This window comes from Cervus canadensis, chromosome 4 (assembly GCF_019320065.1).
Source record: "Cervus canadensis isolate Bull #8, Minnesota chromosome 4, ASM1932006v1, whole genome shotgun sequence".
NCBI classification, from domain to species: Eukaryota; Metazoa; Chordata; class Mammalia; order Artiodactyla; family Cervidae; genus Cervus; species Cervus canadensis.
Genome location: NC_057389.1, coordinates 88,057,638 through 88,078,779, shown reverse-complemented (window position 1 = coordinate 88,078,779; position 21,142 = coordinate 88,057,638). Strand labels below are relative to the sequence as shown.

At 49.9% G+C, this 21,142-nt stretch overlaps 1 protein-coding gene across 2 annotated transcripts in view; it reads right to left on the bottom strand.

Moving 5' to 3' along the window:
- Positions 1–19,180: 19,180 nt before the first annotated feature.
- The window catches only part of KDM4B (lysine demethylase 4B), a 116,341-nt gene continuing 114,379 nt past the window's right edge, over positions 19,181–21,142 (bottom strand). For both annotated transcript variants that reach the window (XM_043466280.1, XM_043466281.1), the window contains one exon: positions 19,181–21,055. In XM_043466280.1, coding sequence (XP_043322215.1) covers positions 20,879–21,055 — 177 coding nt within the window. In that variant the 3' untranslated portion in view covers positions 19,181–20,878. The remainder of the gene's footprint in view (positions 21,056–21,142) is intronic.

Here is a 21,142-nt window from a genome sequence, read left to right as displayed (position 1 = left end):
GACGGAGGAGCCTGGTAGGCTGCAGTCCATGGGGTCGCTAAGAGTCGGACACGACTGAGCGACTTCACTTTCACTTTTCACTTTCATGCATTGGAGAAGGAAATGGCAACCCACCCCAGTGTTCTTGCCTGGAGAATCCCAGGGATGGGGGAGCCTGGTGGGCTGCCGTCTATGGGGTCGCACAGAGTCAGACATGACTGAAGTGACTTAGCAGCAGCAGCAGTGCGACCCTATGGACTGTAGCCTGCCAGCTGTCCATGGGGATTTTCTTCAGACAAGAATACTGGAGTAGGGTTGCCAGTTCCTTCTTCCCAAGCCAGGGACTGAACCCTCATCTCTTATGCCTCCTGCATTGGCAGGTGGGTTCTTTACCACTAGCACCGCTTGGCAACCCCTTATAAAGGCACTAATCCCTCACAAGATGCCACCCCCATGACCTATACCAAACCCGATTACTTCCAAAAGGCTCCATCTCCGAACATCATCACTGAGTATTAGAGCTTCAAAATCGGGATTCTGGGAGACACACAAACGTTCAGTCTATGGCAGAATTCTCCCTGAAATAGAATCACGAGCTTACAACCCACACCCCTCCTCACTTCCAAGGGCCGTCCCTGGGGCCCGGGAAACTCTCCTCCCCTAAAAATAAAACCAGGGATGTAGGGTTTTCAGGACAAGCCTGAATGGAGATCAGAGCTGCTCTGAGTACAGAGAACTGGATCACACGCTCTGCTGGTGAGAATGTAAAATGGTACAGTCCCCCTGGGACACAGCTTGGCAGTTTCTTAAAACACTAAACACTTACCATAAGATCCAGCAATTGTACTCCTGGGCATGTATCCCAGAGAAATGAAAACTTATGTTGTTGTACAAACCTGGACATGAGTGTTTGTCGCCGCTTTGTTCATAATAGACAAAAACCTGGAAATAACCTCGATGTCCTGTGACGAGGATTCACCTGTTAAGTACACCAGGGTCCATCCACACCAGGGAATACCACTCAGTCACGAAAAGGAAGCCACCACCCATCACTCAACCATTAGGTGAATCTCAAGGGCATTCCTTCAAAAGAAAAAAGCCATCTCAAAGCACAACTGTACTGTACCATTGCCTTTCTACAACATAGAGAGATGCAGGAGAGATCTTTGTGGGGGTGACGGAACAGATATGCATCAAGATGGTGGTTTTTATAAGAGTCAACATACCTGTGTGATACAATTGCATAGAATGAAATACAGTGTATCCATGCCAGTTTCCTGCCTTGGATATTATACTAACAGTGGGTTATTGAGGTGGGTTATGTAAGATACAGGCTTCCCTGGTGGCTCAGTTGGTAAAGAGTCTGCCTGCAATGTGAGAGACTTGGGTTCAATCCCTGGGTCGGGAAGATTCCCTGGAGAAGGAAGTGGCAACCCACTCCAGTACTCTTGCCTGGAGAATTCCATGGACAGAGGAGCCTGATGGACTACCGTCCATGGGGTCACATAGAGTTGGACACGACTGAATGACTAACACTTCACTTTCACATGTAAGATACAAATACTCATATACATATATTCTCTCTGTGCTATCTTGGCAACTTTCTATAGATCTAGAAATCATTCAAAAATAAGTTGGGTTTTTTATTTTTCTTTTTTTTTTTTTACAGTTTTTTGTTTGTTTTGGCTGCATTTTTTGTGAGGCATATGTAATCTTACTTCCCCGACCAGAGATGGAACCTGTGCCCCTTGCAGGGGAAGCACAGATTCTCAACCACTGGACCACCAGAGAAAGCCCACAGAATAAAAAGTTAAAAAACAAAAAAGAATGGACTGAGGTTTGTGGTCTTATAAATGACCAATCTTCCCAGCAGCAAAGATGCAAGCTGAAATCACATGACTCCCTGGGAGACCCCAGCACAAAGAGTGAGCCAGCTCCAGGATTTCTATAGAAGGCACTACACCATCTGCCCAAAAGGGGGGCTGCACGGGAGTCTGAGATATTTAGCACCCAAGCTCTAGCGCCAACCTGGTGGCCTGGGCACCCCCAACCAGGTCCCAGATCAATTGTTGCTTGCCCATGGGCACCATGAACAATGTGTACGTGAAGATGCCCACGAACTTCTCCATGCTTAACTGCCAGCAGGCCATCCAGATTGCACTCCATCAGAGGCAGTGCCTGCATCCCCCCTTTGCGGGGTACACTGTGCAGCCAGACTCGGTGCCCATGACCCCAGGGCCCCCATTCTGGGATGGGCTGCAGACAAATCCAGGCCTCCTTCCCTCATACTAACAGCGAACAGCAGATCCAGCAGTGGTCATGTAGCAGAGTGTGGCTGGGGGCCTGGACCAGAGGTGAGTGGAAACTGTGGACTTAGGAAGGACTCTCGCCTGGAAGTTCGCACCTGTCAGTGGTGTTTATGGCACAGTTCTGTTGGATGGCTTTATTTGCCCCCAAACCGTATGAAAACATCTTTCCCCAAATGAGCATTTCTAGATATGTTTTAAGCTTCCCTGTGGTTCAGCTGCTAAGAATCCACCTGCAATGCAGGAAACCCCAGTTCAATTCCTGGGTTGGGAAGATCCGCTGAAAAGGGGATAGGCTACCCACTCCAGTATTCTTGGGCTTCCCTGGTGGCTCAGACGGTAAAGAATCTACCGGCAATGTGGGAGACCTGGGTTCGATCCCTGGGTTGGGAAGATCCCCTGGAGGAGGACATGGCAACCCACTCCAGTATTGCAGCCTGGAGAATCCCCAGGGACAGAGGAAACGGACAGGCTACAGTCCATGGGGTCGCAGAGAGTCAGACACGGCTGAGCGGCCAAGCACAGTAGAGCTGCCTGCATCGCCCATGGCCCTGGCAGAAGCTGTATGGGAAAAGTCAGCATTCCCAACCACAGGGTGAGCAGAAGCACAATCTATACCACCTGCTGGTTGTTTTTTACCACGCTCCGGACAACAGCAAGCGACCACGAGGCATGTGTGTGCAGTATGATGGTAGTGCCGTTCTGGGCCCAGATGCAAGGGGGCAGACGGGGACAACTCCCTGCAAAGTCCATTCTGGCAAGTCCTACCTCCAGGCCTTTGCTCAGGCTGGTCCTTCCACCTGATAGCTGTTCTCCTGTCCCGCCAAGCCTTTTCTGGCTTCCATCCTGGGCTGCAGTTTTGTCTTCCTCTAAGGATTTCAGTCTACCCCCACATAGTCCGTCCACATACCCACAGATTGAGATCTAAGCAGTGAACACAGCTGTCCTTGGCAACCAGGGCTCACAGAGAGAAAGGTACACAATCCAGCAAGATCATGGGGGCAGGGAGGGCTTCCCAGAGGAGACCACCTCCAATTGAGAGTCAAACGATAAACAGGAGAGAGGAGATAGGTAAAGACTGTGGAGTCCTGCCCCAAGGCCACAGAAGTGAAGCCCTTGTCACCACAGAAGTCAGACACAAGGTCATCTCCAGAATTGACTGAGCCCCTCTATGACTGTTGCCCAAAGCCCCCTGATCATCACCAGCAGGCTTCCTGAACCCAAATTAGGCAAAAACACCCACCTGGCTACTCACCCTCTAGTGCCCTAACCCATTACCTAATGCCACCCTTCCAGCAGGAAGTTTCTGTCTTGAGGCTATAAAAATTAGCTATTAACCCACAGAAAGCGTCAGCTCTCCCGGACCCACCGCACTGGCAGTGCCTTCATTATCTCTGCTCCTTGCTCTTAATTAACTCTCTCCCTTCTGAAGTGCTGTGTGTCTGGAAATTTCTTTTCCAACCCACGTTTGGACTGCCATGACAAAGATGAGAGGCCCAGCATCCCAGGCAGAGGGAACAGCAAGTTCAAAGGTTCAGAGGAGGTGAGTCTGAGGACTGTGAGTTTTGCCAGGAGTATAAAAGCAGAGGCACAGGGAGGTGTTGCCAACCAGACGGGTAACCACATCTCACTCCCAACTTTGCTCCACCGTCACAGGAACAGCAACGAAAAACTATCTATGGACAAGGCACTGCAGGGAACATCCTAGAAAGTGCACTTAAGGCCAAGCCTCCCTTGTGCCACAAAGACCAAGACAGGCTGCATGGGAGGGCCGACGTACTGACCACACAGCCCCTCCCCCAGCTGGTGCAGCACTCAGCGGGGTGGCTCCCTCCGAACCTCTGCTTCTCCCAGGGGGGAAAGAGAGCCCAGGGTGGACATTTAGATCCCCCAGGGTTGTGGGTCCATTTCTGGGAACCCCCACTTTGGTCTCACCCTATGGGGAGTGCAGGAAGATCTCGGGAGCTTGACCACTATGAATAGGACCAAGATGGAGGAGTGGAGAGGACCTTGCAATAACCAGCCCTGGGATCCCGGCAGACTGAGTTCCTACCTTCAGCGTTCTAGGAATTGTCGTCTCAGCCAGCAGCTTTGCTCATCTGCAGAGCCAGGATACTGACAGTCTGACCAGGGAACTCGGAGGGATGCGGATCTGTCTGATGGAGGCCCTCAAAAAGAGGAGCCCTGTTGGGGTCCTGGAACCCAGTCTGGCCCCCTTCTGCTCAAGCTGGGATGCTAATTCACAGTCCCGCCCACTTTCGAGAGGAGCTCTGGGGCCAAGTGGACCAGAAAGCCTAAGTGGTAACAGCTGTGGGGTTGTGTAGGCCAGTGAGGCCTGAGGCCAGGGTCTGGCAGGAGGAGTTGATCTGCAGAACAAAGCCAGTAGCCCCCGCACATACTTAAAAAGGAGCCGCTATAACACTATAAGTGGATATTTCAACAAAACCTTTTCAAGTCAGGAGAGAATAGGATGCTAGATTCAAAATATTGGAAGAAAAAGAAATTGCCAACCAAGAATTCTGTATCTGGCAAAGTCGTCTTTCAGAAATGGAGAGATAGACTGCCCCAAATGCACAACAGCTGAGGGAGTTATCACCAGGCCAGCTGCCTTATAAGAAATGTTACAAGGAGTTCTTTAACTGGCAGCAAAAGAACTCTAATTAACATTATTAAAACATAAGAAGGTAGCATGGGACTCACTGGGAATGGTTAATATATGGTCAGAGATTCTGAGATATAGTGAGGCTCTGTATAATTCACATACAACTCAAACTGAAAAGTTAAAAAGCAAAGGTAGTGAAAAAAATCACAACTGTAATAATCTGTTATTGGATACACAATATAAAAATATTTAAACTGTAACTTGAAAGGTGAAGGAGAGAAGAAGTAAAAGTATAAACTTAGGAATGCTATCCAGTTTCAGTTACCAGCAGTTTAAAAACAGGTGTTACAATTTGAAGATGTTTTATGTAAGCCTTGTGGTAATGAAAAGGGAAAAAACCTGTAGTAATAATGCAAAAGACCCGGATACAGAAATCAAAGCACATTCATACTAAGGCATCAAAACACACAAAACGGCAGCAGGGATCAAAGTAAGACCTAAAAAAAGAGAGGGCTTCCCTGGGGATCCGGGGGATGAGACTCCACATGTCAAGGCAGGGAGCATGGGTTCGATCAGATCTTAGGGAACTAAGATCCCACATACTGTGCATCACTGCCAAAAGATTAAAAAAAATTTTTTTTAAAGAACTAGAAAACAAAGAACAAAATGTCAACAGTAAGTCCTTATCTGTCAATAATGATTTTAAACGGAAACAGATTGAAAACAGAGTCGGGGCAGAGGTAGTGGGAAGGTCAGTAGGGACCAGATGCCAAAGGCCCTCGTAAGCCACATTCATGATAGTTTGGACTTTATCCTGGGGGCAATGGGGAGCCATGGAAGATTATGGAGTGATGGACGGGCACTGCCAGCTTTGTGATTTAGCTGGATCTCTGTCGCTCTTGATTGTGGTGAATCCTCTCGACAAGGGGTTTGAGATACACTTGCATCTCTGGTTGCTTCAGGCTCTGATCGCCTTACCCCACCTAACATGGTGGGGTCTCTATCCTTCCTCCCCTCTCCCCAAAGAACTCCTGTCCTCCAAAGCCCGGCTCCATCAGCGACTCCCCAAGCAGCCTTCTGGGGTCCCCACTCCAGCCTGCTCTGGCCTCCCCAAGCTCTGACCCCAAAGGACTACAGATGTCTGGTTCTAGCTCACTCTGCCCCCATCTGGGGCTCCAGTTCCAACCAGCACAGGAAGGACACAGGGGGACATGGTTACGTATCTGCTGCCAATTATCAAGTGTGAGCCAAGGAAGAGAATGTTAGCTGTGTGACCCTGGGCTCAGCTCTTGACTTCTCTGAGATCAGAGCACGAAGGAGGCCTGCCCATCAGGCCTTTATAGGGCAGGGGTCAGCAAACATTTTTTTTTGGTAAAGAGCCAGAAAATAAATACTTGAAGCTTGAGGGACAACTTCTCAGAAATGTCTAAGGCAGCCACAGGCAATATGCAAATTAATGGGCATGGTTGTGTTCCAAAAAAAACTTTATTCATGGTACAGAAATGGAATTTTATACAATTATTATGTGTGGTGAGATATTAGTCTTCTTTTGGTTTTTAAAGATTTTTTTTTGATGTGGACCAATTCACAAGTTTTTCTTGAATTTGTTACAATCTCGCTTCTGTTTTTTATGTGTTGGTCACAAAGCATGTGAGATCCCTGACCAGAGACTGAACTCACACCCCATGCATTAGAAGCTGAAGCCTTAACCACTGGACCACCAGGGAAGTTAGCACTCTTGGCTTTTAAAAATTCACTTAAAAATATAAAAACATTCTTAGCCCATAAGCCATACAAAAACAGGCAGGGGTCCAGACCTGGCCTGTGGGTCAGGGTTTGCTAACCCCCATTCTATTTTTTGGGCTTCCCTAGTGGCTCAGCTGGTAAAGAACCTGCCTGCCAATGCAGGAGATGCAAGAGATGTGGGCTTGATCCCCGGGTGGGAAAGATCCCCTGGAGAAGGAAATGGCAACCCGCTCTAGTATTCTTGCCTGGAGAATCCCATGGACAGAGGAGCCTGGAGGGCTACAGTCCATGGGGTCACAATGAGTTGGACATGACTGAGCACCTATGCATGCATTCTACTTTTTTGGGTAGCATGTCTCTCTATGCAAAACTGTCAAGCTGGACTCTTAAGGTTGGAGCATCATTGTGTAGTTAAGTTCTAATTTGATTTGTAAGAGCAAAAGGGAAAAATAAATGCAGGTAATTCCATGCAGATTTTCTAGAAAAACAAACTAGGAACACAGCCAAACTTCATTAGAGGTGAGATTTCATCTTTGTGAAAACGGTCTCTAGATAGTGAATGTATCTCCCTGGAGACGCATGGACATACGTCAACACACAGAGAATGGTATGCTGGAGGTGTCCCCAAATGTAATGGGGTGTTCCCCCAGAGAGGAGGGTTTGGGCTGAGCAAAGAGGAAGGAGGTGGAGAAAGATTAAGCTTTATTTCTAGTTTTCAGTGGCAGATTTGCATTTGATGTGTGCAATTAAAAAAAAAAAAGCAAACCCACAGGACTTCCCTGGTGGTCCAGTGGTTAAGAACTGGCCTTGGAATGCAGGAGACACTGGTTCAATCCCTTGTCTTGGAAGATCCCACATGCTGTGGAGCAACTAAGCCCACATGCCCAACTAGAGAGGCCAAGTGTCACAAGACCCGACCCGACACAGCCGAATCAGTCAGTCAATGTTAAAAAAAAAAAAGAACACAAAAAAACCTACATTAAAAATGAATACAGGACTTCCCTGGTGGTCCAGTGATTAAGACTCTGGGCTTCCAATGCAGGGGGCAAGGGTTTGATCCCTGGCTGGGGAACGAAGGTCCCATATGCCGTGTGGTGTGGCCAAAAAAGAAAAAAGAAAAAATGAATACACGGCTTCCCTGGTGGCTCAGTGGTAAAGAATCCGCCTGCCAATGCAGGAGACACAGGTTCGATCCCTGATCTGGGAATATTCCACTTGCTGCAGAGCAACTAAGCCCGTGCAGCACAGCTCCCGAGCCCGTACTCTAGAGCCCAGGAGCCGCGATTACTGAAGCCGGAGCACCGGTGAGCCCCTGTTCATCAACAGGAGAAGCCGCCGCAGTGAGAAGCCTGCGCACCTCAACTTTGTTCACTGCAACTAAAGAGCCTGCACAACAACAAAGACCCAGCACAGCCACAAAAAAAAAAAAAAAAATGAATACAGACCAAGAGAACTGAAAACACAAACTTGTCCAGAAAAAGGAGAGAAGCCCTGACACTCGCTACCACGTGGATGGACCCTGAGGACACGATGCTCCGTGAGAGAAGCAGGCACAGAAGGGCACACAGGGTGTGATCCCACTGATGGGAAACGTCCAGAACAGGCAGGTCCTCAGACATAGATTCCTGGTTGTCAGGGGTTGGGGAGACAGTGGGAGCGACTGCTCATGGGGGTGGGGTTTCTTTTTTTTGGGGGGATGGCATTTCTTTCTGGGGTGATGAGAATGTTCTGGAATTAGAGGCAACGGTTGCACAGCCTTGTAAATACAATAAAAGCCACTGAACTGTACAATTTAAATGGCTGAGCTTGCTGATATGTGACACATCCCCACATAAACTCTAAAAGGAAGACAGTGAAATCAGAACAAGGCTTGTGCCTGAGTTAACTGTATGACGCCAATTTGGTTTGGATAAGGTGGAATGACTGTGTAAAATAGGATTATAGAGGAGCCTGGGTGAAGGGGATGGGGGACTTCTCTGCGCTATTTTTTGGTAAAACTTCTTGTGTCTTCAGCTATTTCAAAATAAAAAGGTAACAATAACAATTATTGTGGAAATGGGCTTCCCCGGTGGTTCAGTGGGTAAAGAATCCCCCTGCAATACAGGATTGAACTTGGGTTCAATCCCTGGGACAGGAAGATCCCCTGCAGGAGGAAAATGGCAACCCACTCCAGAATTCTTGCCTGGAGAATCCCATGGACTGAGGAGCCAGGTGGGCTACAGTCCAAAGGGTCTCAGAGTCAGCCACAACTGAAGCAACCGAGCATGCACCTTATGGAAATAGATCTGAGATTTGCCTGTGGACCAGATATGGCCCTGGGCGGCAAAGTGGGAACCAGAAGTAAGAGGGCAAATGGCCCCCCAACCACCACCCACCCCCTATCACCTCACCACCCATGCCCTTTGCAGGGGACAGAGGACCTAGGATCTTACAACGGAAACACCCCAGGCGTGCAGCAAACACCTTTAAATTCAACAGCCCAAATGGCACGAGGAGATTATTAGTTTTCTGTAAGATTTGATTCAATTAATTAGTTCCCAAATATCAGCCTATCCAGGCAAGCAAAAGCAAACAGAGATAAATCCCAGCCCGGTCTTGCTTCATCTTTTAAAGGCAATTAACTCTTCCTTATTAGCTTTTAATTAGGGAGTAATAATGGCCTCATTAATACGCTTTATTATACTTGTCACCAGGCAGCTGTTCTGAACAGATTCTATGATCAGATAGCCATGGCCCTGATGTCAATGCACTGAATCCAGCAGAGGCAGGGGTTCGAGGGCTGCACTCAGCCCTTCTCCAGGGGATGCAGGGCTGGTCCATTGGCTCCACCTAGTTGTATCCTTGTGCCCCCCCTTCTTTTTTTTCCTTGTGCCCCTTTTAGGGGATTCACAGGGTCTTCTGACTGCTGCTCTGGGCCGATTCCCCACTCAGAATCCTCCCAGAGACCCCAGTTCTCTCCAAGCAAAGTGAACAAAGGCCAAGCTCCTCCCTGAGGCCACCTCCCACTCGCTCATCACTCAACCTGGTGGCCATGAACCGCCCTGACCCACACATGCATTGTCCCTCATTTGCTCTAGAGTTAGATACAAGTGAATCATTGCAACCTTCTTTGGAAGAGCTCCATGCTGGAAACCCTAGCTGGAGAAGATTTAGGAAGAAGCAGTGAAAAGCTGAGATTAAAAGCCTCATGAAATACCCACAAGTGGCTGAGAGCATGAATGAATTCACCTGGTTTCACCTGCAATCACAAATGTCCATTGACTGGTGAGCACACAAAACAAACTCTAGTCCAGCCCTGCTGTGGAATACTATACAGCTGTGAAAAATGAACTCCGTGCTGAAACACCCAGCAAGGGTGAATCTGAAGTGCATTGTGCTGAGGGTAGAAAGCCAAATACAGATGGTACATTCCTCAGGATTCATCTGCAGAAAGTTCTAGAAGAGTTTACACTAATCTAGAGGAATAGAAAACAGAATAATGGTTGCCTTGGAGTTTGGAGGGAGATCAAGAAATATTGTGGAGGGAAGGAGATGCTCCATATCATGTTTTGCTTGGTGGTTTTTCACAAGGATGCATTTGTCAAACTTACATAACCACATGACTCAAGATATATTTATGGACTGTAAATTACAGTTCAGTAAAAAAATATTAGATGGGTGTTAAAATGTAGACCAAGTATATTTAATGATATGAAAAATGTCTACAGTGTAAGGCTAATTGAGAAATGCACTTCAAACAGGCATAACCATAGTATCTTCATTTTATGGGGGAAATATACTTTTCTGTTTGTGTGCTATACTTTCACAAAAAGTTTTATAAAAATTGGATCAGTGGCTTGGAAGTGACTCATTAAAGTGTAAAAGCCATGCTATACAAGGTAAATACCTAGAAATATGCTGTAAGCATGAATGGGAGCTACAGATCAGCCCAAATAGGAAACAGAGAATCTGTATGTTCCAGGACTAGTCAAGTTGTGAGCGTGAGGAATTCTCACGACCACTGGAAGGAATGTGAATGAAAAATACAGTGATTAATGGGTATTTATCAACTCTGTGGTCACTTGAGCCCTGTTTCTGGTGAACTAATGATTAGGAAATACTTTTGAAAGATGACGTGGGGCCCCTAGCAATCTGAGCTGCAAAAAAAATCACAGAATGTGATGATATACTTTTCAAACAAAATGCACTGGCCTCTACCAAATGTTTTTATCCCACTCCCAAACCTGAGCAAAATAATGTAATTATTGTTGTGAACTGGTTGTTAAACACAGCCATTATGAAAAATAAAATTATATAAACTTCCAATGAAATTATATTAAAACCAAAGCAATAAATATTCAAAACTTATCACTTGCTGCTTATGTTTACTAACATTTTTCTATCATCTATACTCTTGAGGCATTTTAAAATATTTATTATATCAATATCTGTTTGATGGAAACATTATATAATGGTGGGCTACTGTGCTTTTTTTTTTTCCAATTCTGCATTTAGTGACATCATGCTGATGGTTTGAAATCACCCATGGTAAGAGTATTTACATCCTGGAAATAAGCAAAAACTACCAACCCAATAAATGAATGAATGATGTAAAAGATATCTCGGCTTCTCTCCTGTGATAATAAAATGGCTGCCGTGGCTCTGGCCATCATGTCCACATCCTATATGGCAGGGAGAGGTAAAAGGAATGGGAAAAAGAGCAGCACCAGCCTTGACTGTCCCTTTCACGAGGAAATAAAAAACTTCTCCAGAATTCCGAACTCTGAGGACAAATTGGGGCTTCTTAAGAAGCACAATGGCTCCATTACCAGAGGTCTGAGCCTTCAGTGATGATTCTTTTCCTGCTGGAGAACAAGATGGATGATTCATCAAGGGGGTATATTTTAAAACTATATCCAAATGCTTCAGCAGACACAAATGTGAGATTCTCTGCAGCATTAACACAACCAGAGTTGGGGTGTGGAATGTGTGGTCCTTCCCCAAGTGGCAAGGACCAGTTTTCCAGCCCGCAGTGATGGTCAGGGGTCTTTGGCGAGAGATGCCTGCATTTTCCCAGTCCTAGCTTGAGCTGATGTCCCGCCACCAGCCACTTGCTCTACAGTTATTTATGAGCTTGCTGTTTCTAATTTCACAGAATCAAATAAGAGAAGGGTAAGCCTAGGTGCAGGGCTTCCCAGAAGAACCTGCCCACCACTAGGTTAGATCCCTGGGTCTGAAAGATGCCCTGGAGAAGGAAATGGCAACCTGTTCCAGTATTCTTGCCTGGAGAATCCCATGGACAGAGGAGCCTGACGGGCTACAGTCCATAGGTTGCAAAGAGTCAGACACAACTGAAGTGACTTAGCATGCACACACATAAGCCTAGGTGCGGCACCGATCCACAGCTCCCGCCAGTGACCTGGAACTGGATGGATACACCATGGCAAAACATCAAACTCTATTGCTGGCAGGAAATGGTCATAGAGCAGAATTTTAAATACTTTGTTTCAAGACTGTCCTGACAAAAGGCTTTTAATCATCGGAAAGAATGCTCAACCTCTTTATAAGAGAAATAAATGTTAAGATCATGATCAGATGTAGCTTTTCACCAATCCAGTAGGTGAGGATCACAGGTTAGGTGGGAGCATTCACCCTAGAAGTTCTGGGGAAGAGGCACCCTCTTCCATCACACCTCAGGACGCACAAGGAGTTTGGGGGTCACCTGGCTGCAGGAATTACAAGTAAAATGACAGAAGCTTCCACTCAGCTATCCTTCCCACCCCACCCCCATTCTTAGGAATTTATTCTAGGGGAACATGCACACATGAATGCCAGGAAAACTGCCCTGCTGTAGCACGGTTCACAGCTGGGAAAAACTGGAAATAACCTCCAGGTTCATAAATTGATTAAACAAATTACAGTCTATCTGTACTAAGGAATATTACTTTTTACCAGAGAACAGGGCAATTCTGTGTAAAAATGTGGACCCTTCTCCAACCTGGCATTCATGCCCCTGCTCTACCCTAACTGTCCCCTTTCAGGGTCTGCAGGGACCTCTACACTGCTCAACCCAGAGAATGGTCACTCTGATTCCACCTGGTCCAGCCCCCAACATCGCCCATCTCGGTTGCCTCCACTGGCGGTCCAGGCTCCTGTCCGGGTCACATACTGACTGTCCTCCCCACCGCAGCCATCAGGGTGTGCCCGTGAACACCTGAGTCAGGCCCCGGTCCTCCTCTGCCCACAGCCCTCCAGGCTCCCACCTGCTCGGGGTAAAAGCCCGAGTCCTCCCCCTGGCCCAAACGTCCTACAGGATCTGCCCCATCCCTCCCTGCCCTCCCCTCTACCTCTCTCCTCCTTGCTCACTCTGCTTCAGACCCAAGGAGCCAGCAGGAGCTCTTTTCTAAATGTACACCTGATTCGTTCCCTAACTTCCTTCAGGTCTTTGCTCAAATGTCGCCTTCTCGATGAGACTCTAAACATCCTATATAACAAAACAGTATCAACTCTCTGCCCTCATCTCTCCTCCCTTTTTTTCCATGTAGTATCTACAGTCTTCTAATCTGTTCTATAGTTTGGTTATTCATCCTGCCTGCCTCCCCTGAGAGGCTATGAGCTACCATGGACAGAAATGTTTTGTTTTGTTTTGTTTTTTGGCCTCTTTTCTTCCCCTGTGTATCCTAAGCTCCTGAAATGGAACCAGACAGCAGTGGCCCCCTGTCAGAGTTCACATCTGAGTGTCTGAATGTAGACAGTTTGAATGTAAACTTTCACCCCTACATTAATGAATCAGGATTCATCTGTAAGGAAGACCTGTCCCTTCTCCCTCAGTCCATTTATGTATTAATTCAATTATTTATAGCAGTTTGGATATTTTACTCTTACATTATAATCTAATACTATCATATTCATGATTCAAATTCTTCTAGTGTTGGTTATTGGGAGTGGCTTTGGTTTGGGCTCTGTGTATACAAATATATATACACACACATATATATCTCCTTACTTTTTGGCAACACAAGATGCTCCAGATTTATCTTGTGTTTCCCCTGCTCCATGCAGCATAAAGTTAATGATTTCTCCAAGAAGCCCTTGCTCCTCTTATTTGAGAATGGTACTTAGAAACCAAACTGCAGGTGCCAGGTATGCTGTACTGTCTTACTATATCTATCTATCTAATCTTTCTCTATATATCGAGGACCATGAATTAATACTGGGACTTCTGGTTCCAGCCCAGCAGATGGTTTGTTCCAGCTTCCTGCCTTCTTGACTTCCTTGTAATTTCTTTCTCTGACTGAGAGGAATCCAGCTCTCATCATCTACAATTTATTGACTTATTTGTCCAGCCCCAGGATTCACATAGGTATTCCCTGGTAGCTCAGCTGGTAAAGAATCGCCTGCAATGCAGGAGACCCTGGTTCGTTTCTTGGGTTGGGAAGATCCACTGAGAAGGGACAGGCTACCCACTCCAGTATTCTTGGGCTTCCTTGGTGGCTCAGCTGGTAAAGAATCTACCTGCAATGTGAGAGACCTGAGTTTGATCCCTGGGTTGGGAAGATCCCCTGGAGGAGGGAACAGCCACCCACTCCAGTGGGTGGAAATTTCCATGGACTGGAAATTTCAGTCCATGGAAGCTCAGCTGGTAAAGAAACTGCCTGCAATGCAGTGGACTCTGGTTCGACATTTCCATGCCCTACTTCCCCTAACTTGTGGCTGTGACCCTATTTGGAATTTCCATGGACTGTATAGTCCATGGGATTGCAGAGTCAGACACAACTGAGCAAATTTCACTATAAGGGAGCTAAAGCTTGGCTTACCTGGGAGAACCAGGGTTTCTACTGGAGAACAGAATTGGTGTGTAGGTATTTTTGTTTCTAGCCTAACACTATCCACTCAAGATACCATTTCGAAAGTTACTTCGATAAGCTTTCTCTCTCCCTTCTTTTCATTTACAGCGCAGTTGGGTTCATGTGTTACTGTTTTCCATTTTGGGGTTCCCACCACATTCTGGTTGATTTTAATTAGTTATTGTTTGGGGCATGTGAAATAAAGACCGTGACTGTAAGGGTCAGAGCTATTTCAGGAGGTATACTCAGAACGGGTCACCCCCTCTTCACTCCAGCTACTGTTTCCCCTCTCCCCTAATTATTTTATACCCCATCCCACCAGCCCTTGTAGGTCACCAACCTCCTTAAGCTCTTCAGGACCTATCTGCCTGTCAGGCTGTAGGCTGAGCATGGGGGTTGCCGATGGGGCCAAGACTATATCTTTATGCTCATAGTGTTCATAATCATGTAGGGGATCACTGGGACTGTGGTGAGGGGAGGAACCTGGAGTGGCTTGCCTGGGGGCTCCCCAAAAAACACAATCATGCCCTACTTCCCCTAACTTGTGGCTGTGACCCTATTTGGAAAAAGTGTCTCTGCGGCTGTGACTAAGTCAAGGGTTTGGAGATGACGAGCAGGTCCTGGATGATCCAGGTGGCCCGAAGTCCAATCACTGGTGTCCCTGTAGCAGAGAGAGGCTGAGGGACACTGGAGGCAGAGGGAAGACACAGACACACAGGGAGATGGCGTGTGAAGACAGACAGAGGGTGGAGGGACACCTGGGGCCACCGGAAGCTGGAAGAGCCAGGAAGCGTTCTCCCCTGGAGACAGCACAGCCTGTGACCCCTGGGTCTCAAGCTTCCGGCCTCCAGGATAGGCAAGGAATGAACGTCTGGTGTTCTAAGCCACCGGTTAATGGTGATTTGAAACTAATATGCGGGCAACAGAGCAGTAAGTGTTCTGGGGCCAGTGGAGGCCACCTGGAAGAGCGGGGAGGGAGGCTGTCTTGGCCTGGAAGGCCCCCCTGCCCCCCTCCCCCAGGAAGCTGCTGGGAAAAGAGCCATCTGTCCCTGCCGCCCAGCAGGATGGATGCTGCACCAGGGAGATGCCAGGCACCCAGACACTCATCCCTCCTGGCCTTGCCTCCGCCGGCCGCCATGTGTCACCCCTTGCGCTGCCTATGGCAGCAAGTAATTCTTATTTTCTCCATTAAGGGAGCAAAAGTGCTCCAGAAATCTAATCCATAAATAACACTCCCTGGCAATGGTCCCCCAGCCTGGCTGAGAGCTGCAGGGCTCTCTGAGCCTGGCCTCTGGGCCTTTTAGGTCTGCCTTAGGGAATATTTCTCCCTGTGGTGATCTCGGGACTGTGGTTCTATGTCCCTGAGCAGTCTCTCTGGGGTGGAGCGGAGCAGCCTGGATGGGCAGCCAGTCGAGGAGGCGGAACAGTTGGTGCTAGGGAGAGGGAGGAATGGGCACACAAAGATTTCAGCACCAGCATAAAAGCTGTGGCTTCCCTGGTAGCTCAGCTGGTAAAGAACTGCCTGCAAAGCAGTAGACTCTGGTTCGATTCTTGGGTCAGGAAGATCTGTTGGAGAAGGGATAGGCTACCCATTCCAGTATTCTTGGGCTTCCCTGGTAGCTCAGCTGGTAAAGAAACTGCCTGCAATGCAGGAGACCTGGGTTCAATCCCTGGGTCGGCAAGATCCCCTGGTGAAGGGAATGGCTACCCACTCCAGTATTCTGGCCTACAGAATTCCATGGACGGTATAGTCCATGGGGTTGCAGAGTCGGACACAACTTTCACTTTCATAAAAGCTGTGAATCATGACAGTGGGGCTTAGAGCCAGGACTTCTGGACCACAGAGGCCATCAGAGGCCCAGACCCACTGTCCCTCTCTGCACTGGCCAAAGGGGGCAACTTGGGGAGGTGGGGGCAGCCCAATGGGTTGGACATAGGGCGTGTTTGGGCTTCCCTTCAGCAATCAGCAGGATGAGCAGGGATGCTCCAGGATGTGGAGGGCGGAGCCCTTGGTGGATCAATGACAAATGGATGGAGGGGCCCCAGCCAAAGTCCTTCTCTTTCCACCAAGCTCTTTGCAGGGATGGTCTGGGGTGGGTGCTATGGAGAGTGAGCCTAATCAGGGGCCTCTGGGAGGCAAGGCAGTTCTAGGCATTGAGGGATGCCCCACGGGAAAACGATTCTGTCACAGGCACAGATCAAGCGTATGCTGCTGCTAAGTCACTTCAGTCGTGTCTGACTCTGTGCGACCCCATAGATGACAGCCCACCAGGCTCCCCCGTCCCTGGGATTCTCCAGGCAAGAACACTGGAGTGGGTTGCCATTTCCTTCTCCAGTGCATGAAAGTGAAAAGTGAAAGTGAAGTTGCTCAGTCATGTCCGACTCTTAGCGACCCCATGGACTGCAGCCCACCAGGCTCCTCCATCCATGGGATTTTCCAGGCAAGAGTACTGGAGTGGGGTGCCGTTGCCTTCTCCATCAAGTATATAGAGGCTGCCATTTCTCGCTTGCTCTAGGTCTAAAATGAGCACAACTTTTTCTGTAAAGGGCCCGATAGTGTATGTCTAGCTCTTGGGACACCAGGCGGTCTCTGCTGCTACCGCTCAGCCCTCCCTTGTACAGCAAAGGCCGCCATAGATGGTACTCAATGAATGGGTGTGCCTATGTGCCAACAAAACTTTATTTATAGGAGAGCCGGATTTGACTTGAGGGCTTTAGGTTGCAGGGACCTTGACCTAAAAGGCTGGGGTATTCAATACCATGTACCACATCCCCTGCCTGAATCTGACCTCCCTTGAGGGGTCAGAGCTAAATATCACCTCTTTAGGATCCTAACAGGTCTCTGTGACCACAGCTTCCCCTCCATCTCTGCTCCCTCTCTTGTCCTTCAGGGCACATGCCAAAGCTGTGTTTATGGCGCTTTATGTTTTTATCACTTGCCCGCTTTCCTGAACTCTATAAACTCCACAGAAGCAGTGGCCTTGCCCCCCTCCTTCTCAGCCACCTCCCAGGTCCTGGCACAGGGCAGGTGACATTTGCCACCTGATAAATTTATCAGACTCCAGCGTTGGGCCCAGTGCCTGGATGCCACAGATCCCGTAGGTTCCACGCAGCTGCAGAGTTGTGGAGTCAGCCTGGTATCTTGGCCCTGACCTCAGTCCACGATGGCCTGAGCCAAATTACCTCCCCATTTTATGATGTTTCAGAGAGCACTGAGAACAGAGAGCCATCTGCAGCCGTGCTGAGACCACCTTGGTCAGCCATTCACGCTGCTGCTGTCTGTGGCCCCCTCCTCACCACTGAGGACCGACCACATCCGCCAGGCCCCGGGCAGGGTCAGAGGATGCTGACTCACCTGGTCAGTGTTGCAGGGAGTCCCCTGTAGCAGATGAGGAAACTGAGTCCTGGGGGCTTTGTTGAGGGTGCTGGGCAGCCTCTCTGCAAAGGGGTCAGAGAAGCAGACTGAGGGTGGCAGTGGCTGGGTGGATACTTCCTTGGAGGAAATTTGCTCAGGACACAGCGCCCTTAAGGATGCCCGTTCTGCAGAGGAAAAACTGAGGCCCAGAGGGGCGCCCTGTCCACAGCCCCCAGGCTCATCTGCTGATGTCTCCTAAATGCCTTCTCCCAGCCCTCAGCCCCACGTCCAGCCATGATAGCCCAGCTCACCTCAAAAGCCATCTTTCAAGATGCTCAGTGTTTCCATTCTGCCCTGGTCCCCAGGCTCCCACCTCACCCCATGGTCTGTCCTCCTCTCAGGGGTCAGAGGGCACCAGTGAGCAGAGGCGGAATCAGGCCCCACCTCTCCTCTGCCCACAACTCTCCCAGGCTCCCACTCCCCTGGGGTAAAGGCCCAAGTCTTCCTGCAGCCCAAAGGCCCTGCATGACCTGTCGCATCCTCTCCCTGCCGTCGTCTCCTCCCTCTCTCCCCTACCCCTCTCCCCCTTGCTCCGATGTAGTCACATGGGCCCACTCAACTGTTCCTCCAAAATACCAGGCATGGGTACTTCCCTGGTGGTCCAGTGGTTAAGACTTGGTGCTTCCACTGCCAGGGGTCACAGGTTTGATCCCTGGTTGGGGAACTAAGATCCCACAAGCTGTGCAGGGGACGAAAGCCAAGCATGGTGCTGCCCCAGGGCCTTTGCACTGACTGTGCCCCAAGAGGTCCCCATGCCTCACCCTCTCATCTCCCTCAGGACCTCCTGTTCTTTACGTTACAGCTGACGTCCCATTTTGTACACCGTCTACCTCTCCCACTGCTGTCACACCTCCTGCTGTATCCTGGGTACTGGCTGCATGAGGGACACATTCATGAATATTGGGGGGGGCAGCCTCACCCCACGTGGACCCTGCTGTCTCACATAGGCCTGATGGCTGCCCACCACAAAATACGACCCCTGACTCAGGTGTCACAAGAACTGGGCAGATGCTGGGAGGGCAGGGGGAGAGGGCCTCGCCCCAGGGAGACCCGAAAGCCCTGGGGGCCAGACGTCTGTGTGGACACAAGCTTCAGATGTCCAGCTCTGTAAGGAAACTTCCTCCATCCTGGAGGCAGAAAGCAGGGGCCGTGGGGCCAGGCCTTGGGCCACCCTTTGGGGAGGAACCACGCCTGTTCCCTCCTGGAGGGGGCACCCAGAGCCCACCCCAGCCTGGAGACCGCTGCCCGCCTCCCTGGCACCCGCTCAGAAAAGAAGACAAAAGAAGACGCTGCAACCACCTGGAGCTGTAATCGCAGTGCTCACGAGCCTTTAATTCATTATGAACCTAGAGGCAGGGGAGTTAGGCAAAAATACAGCGCATCCTTCATCTCAGGTGGAAAAAAACCAGGGTGGGTGGGAGTTTGTGTTTCTTGCTTTCACACATAGACACAGATATACCTTCATGGGGAAAGCGCGCTCCCCCTCTGCTGCGCCACTGCCTGTCTGCACAAGTGGTCCAGGAACCCACCATGGATGGGGTGGAACCCTGAGGGACTGGCCACGGGGGTGGCCCACCTGCCCGACCCGGAGCCACAGGGGCGTCTGCCTGCTTCTTTTTATTTTCTTTACAATATAAATAGCATTTTCAAACTACATATGAACACAGGGACAGCGCCCCGGGGCAGGGGCCTGCTGCATGCAGAGGGAACCCCCACATTCCGCTGACTCCCTGGCACCTCCCGCCGCCCCGCCCGCCCCTCTAGGGCACCTGCCCTTCCCCCCACCACGGAAGTTTCTCTCCACTTTACTTGGTTCTCTCTGGCCTGGCAACTGTTAGAGCCTCTTTTTTAAACTTAAAAAATCTTTATACAAGCAAATGACGCTCTCAACTCCTCTGCAGGGACCACGGCGTGGCTGAGATGTGGTGGGGGGCACCGTTCCTCCCCCAGCCCAGAATGAGGAACATGTTTTTCTGCCTGGAAATTCAGCCCACAAGCCTTCCGGGGCAGATTTCCTCCGAGCTGAAAGCCATAATTCCCTCTAGAGAGCTCTCTCTCCCAGACACACAAATCCACGCGTCACAGAGATCATACAGGATGTACCAGCCCCTCGGGGTTGGGGAAGACCCCTTGCACATGTGTGAGCTGCAGCCAGACCCCTGAGGGCCGCCCACCCGCGGCCTCAGCTGGGAGATGGTTCTTCCCGGGGGAAGAAGCAAAAGATGGAGCCACCAGAAGAGAGAGCATTTATTTTGCAAAAGGCCACGCGGGGGGCTGGGGGAGGCCACCAGAGGAGCTGCCAGCCTCGTCCCGCTGCGTGCTGGCCGCACAGTGCCAGCGGCCCAGACCTGCTCAATCTCAAGACCGGGAGACAGTGAGTGACCTGGCGCCACCGTCAGGGGTGCCCAGGCGTCCTGCCCGCGCCTCCCCGTGCCCCCCGGCCTCACCGCTGCTACAGCGCATCCCCACCGCTCGCTCGGGACCAGAAAACACAACAAACAAAAAGCTGAGCTGCTTTTATCTTGGGCAGCTCACCGGGTTCTGAGAAAAAGGACATTTTGTTTCATTTCGTTTTGTTTTTAAAGCCACAAATCTAGAAAACAACTTTGGGGTGTGATTTTTCCTTTTCCTTTTTTTTTCTTGCATTTTTTTTTTAAACAATAGGTATTTATAGAAAGAACCTCACAAAGGTGATGTATGTACAGAAGTCACAATCTCCACGGCTGCTCAGGAGGCAGGCAATGCAGTAGCACCTTTTACGAGAAGAAGAGCTTACGTGGTTTACGAATCTGGGTCAAGGGGGTGGCGCGCGCACCCCCGCCGGCCCCCAGAGCCCGCGTGGCCCTGCTCCCTGAGTCCGGGGGCGCGTGCAGCGTCCTGCTCGCTCCTGTCGCCGAGGTAGCCTCTCGGGCTGGGAGGCGAGGACAGGGATTCACAGCAAGCAAACGCCAGGGCCCGCCGCGCCTGCCTTGCTGGGCCAAGGGCTCACGGGCGGCCGGCGGTCCTAGTAGGGCGCTCCGGGCCAGCACTGCGCCTGCAGCAGGCTCTCCATGAAGGCCGGGTAGTCCGGGTTCCGCCCTGAGTCCTCTGCGGCGCGAGGGGTGCCCACCCGAGGGCGCTTGGCGGCCTTCACCTCCTCTCCGGAGAAGACACTCTCCTGCGGGGCTCCTGTGCTGACCGACTACAGGGGAGCAGACGGCGTGGGGGTTAGTGCAGAAAGGGCACTGTGGGCAGAGATCTGTGGCCCCCAAGGTCCAGTCCTATGCTG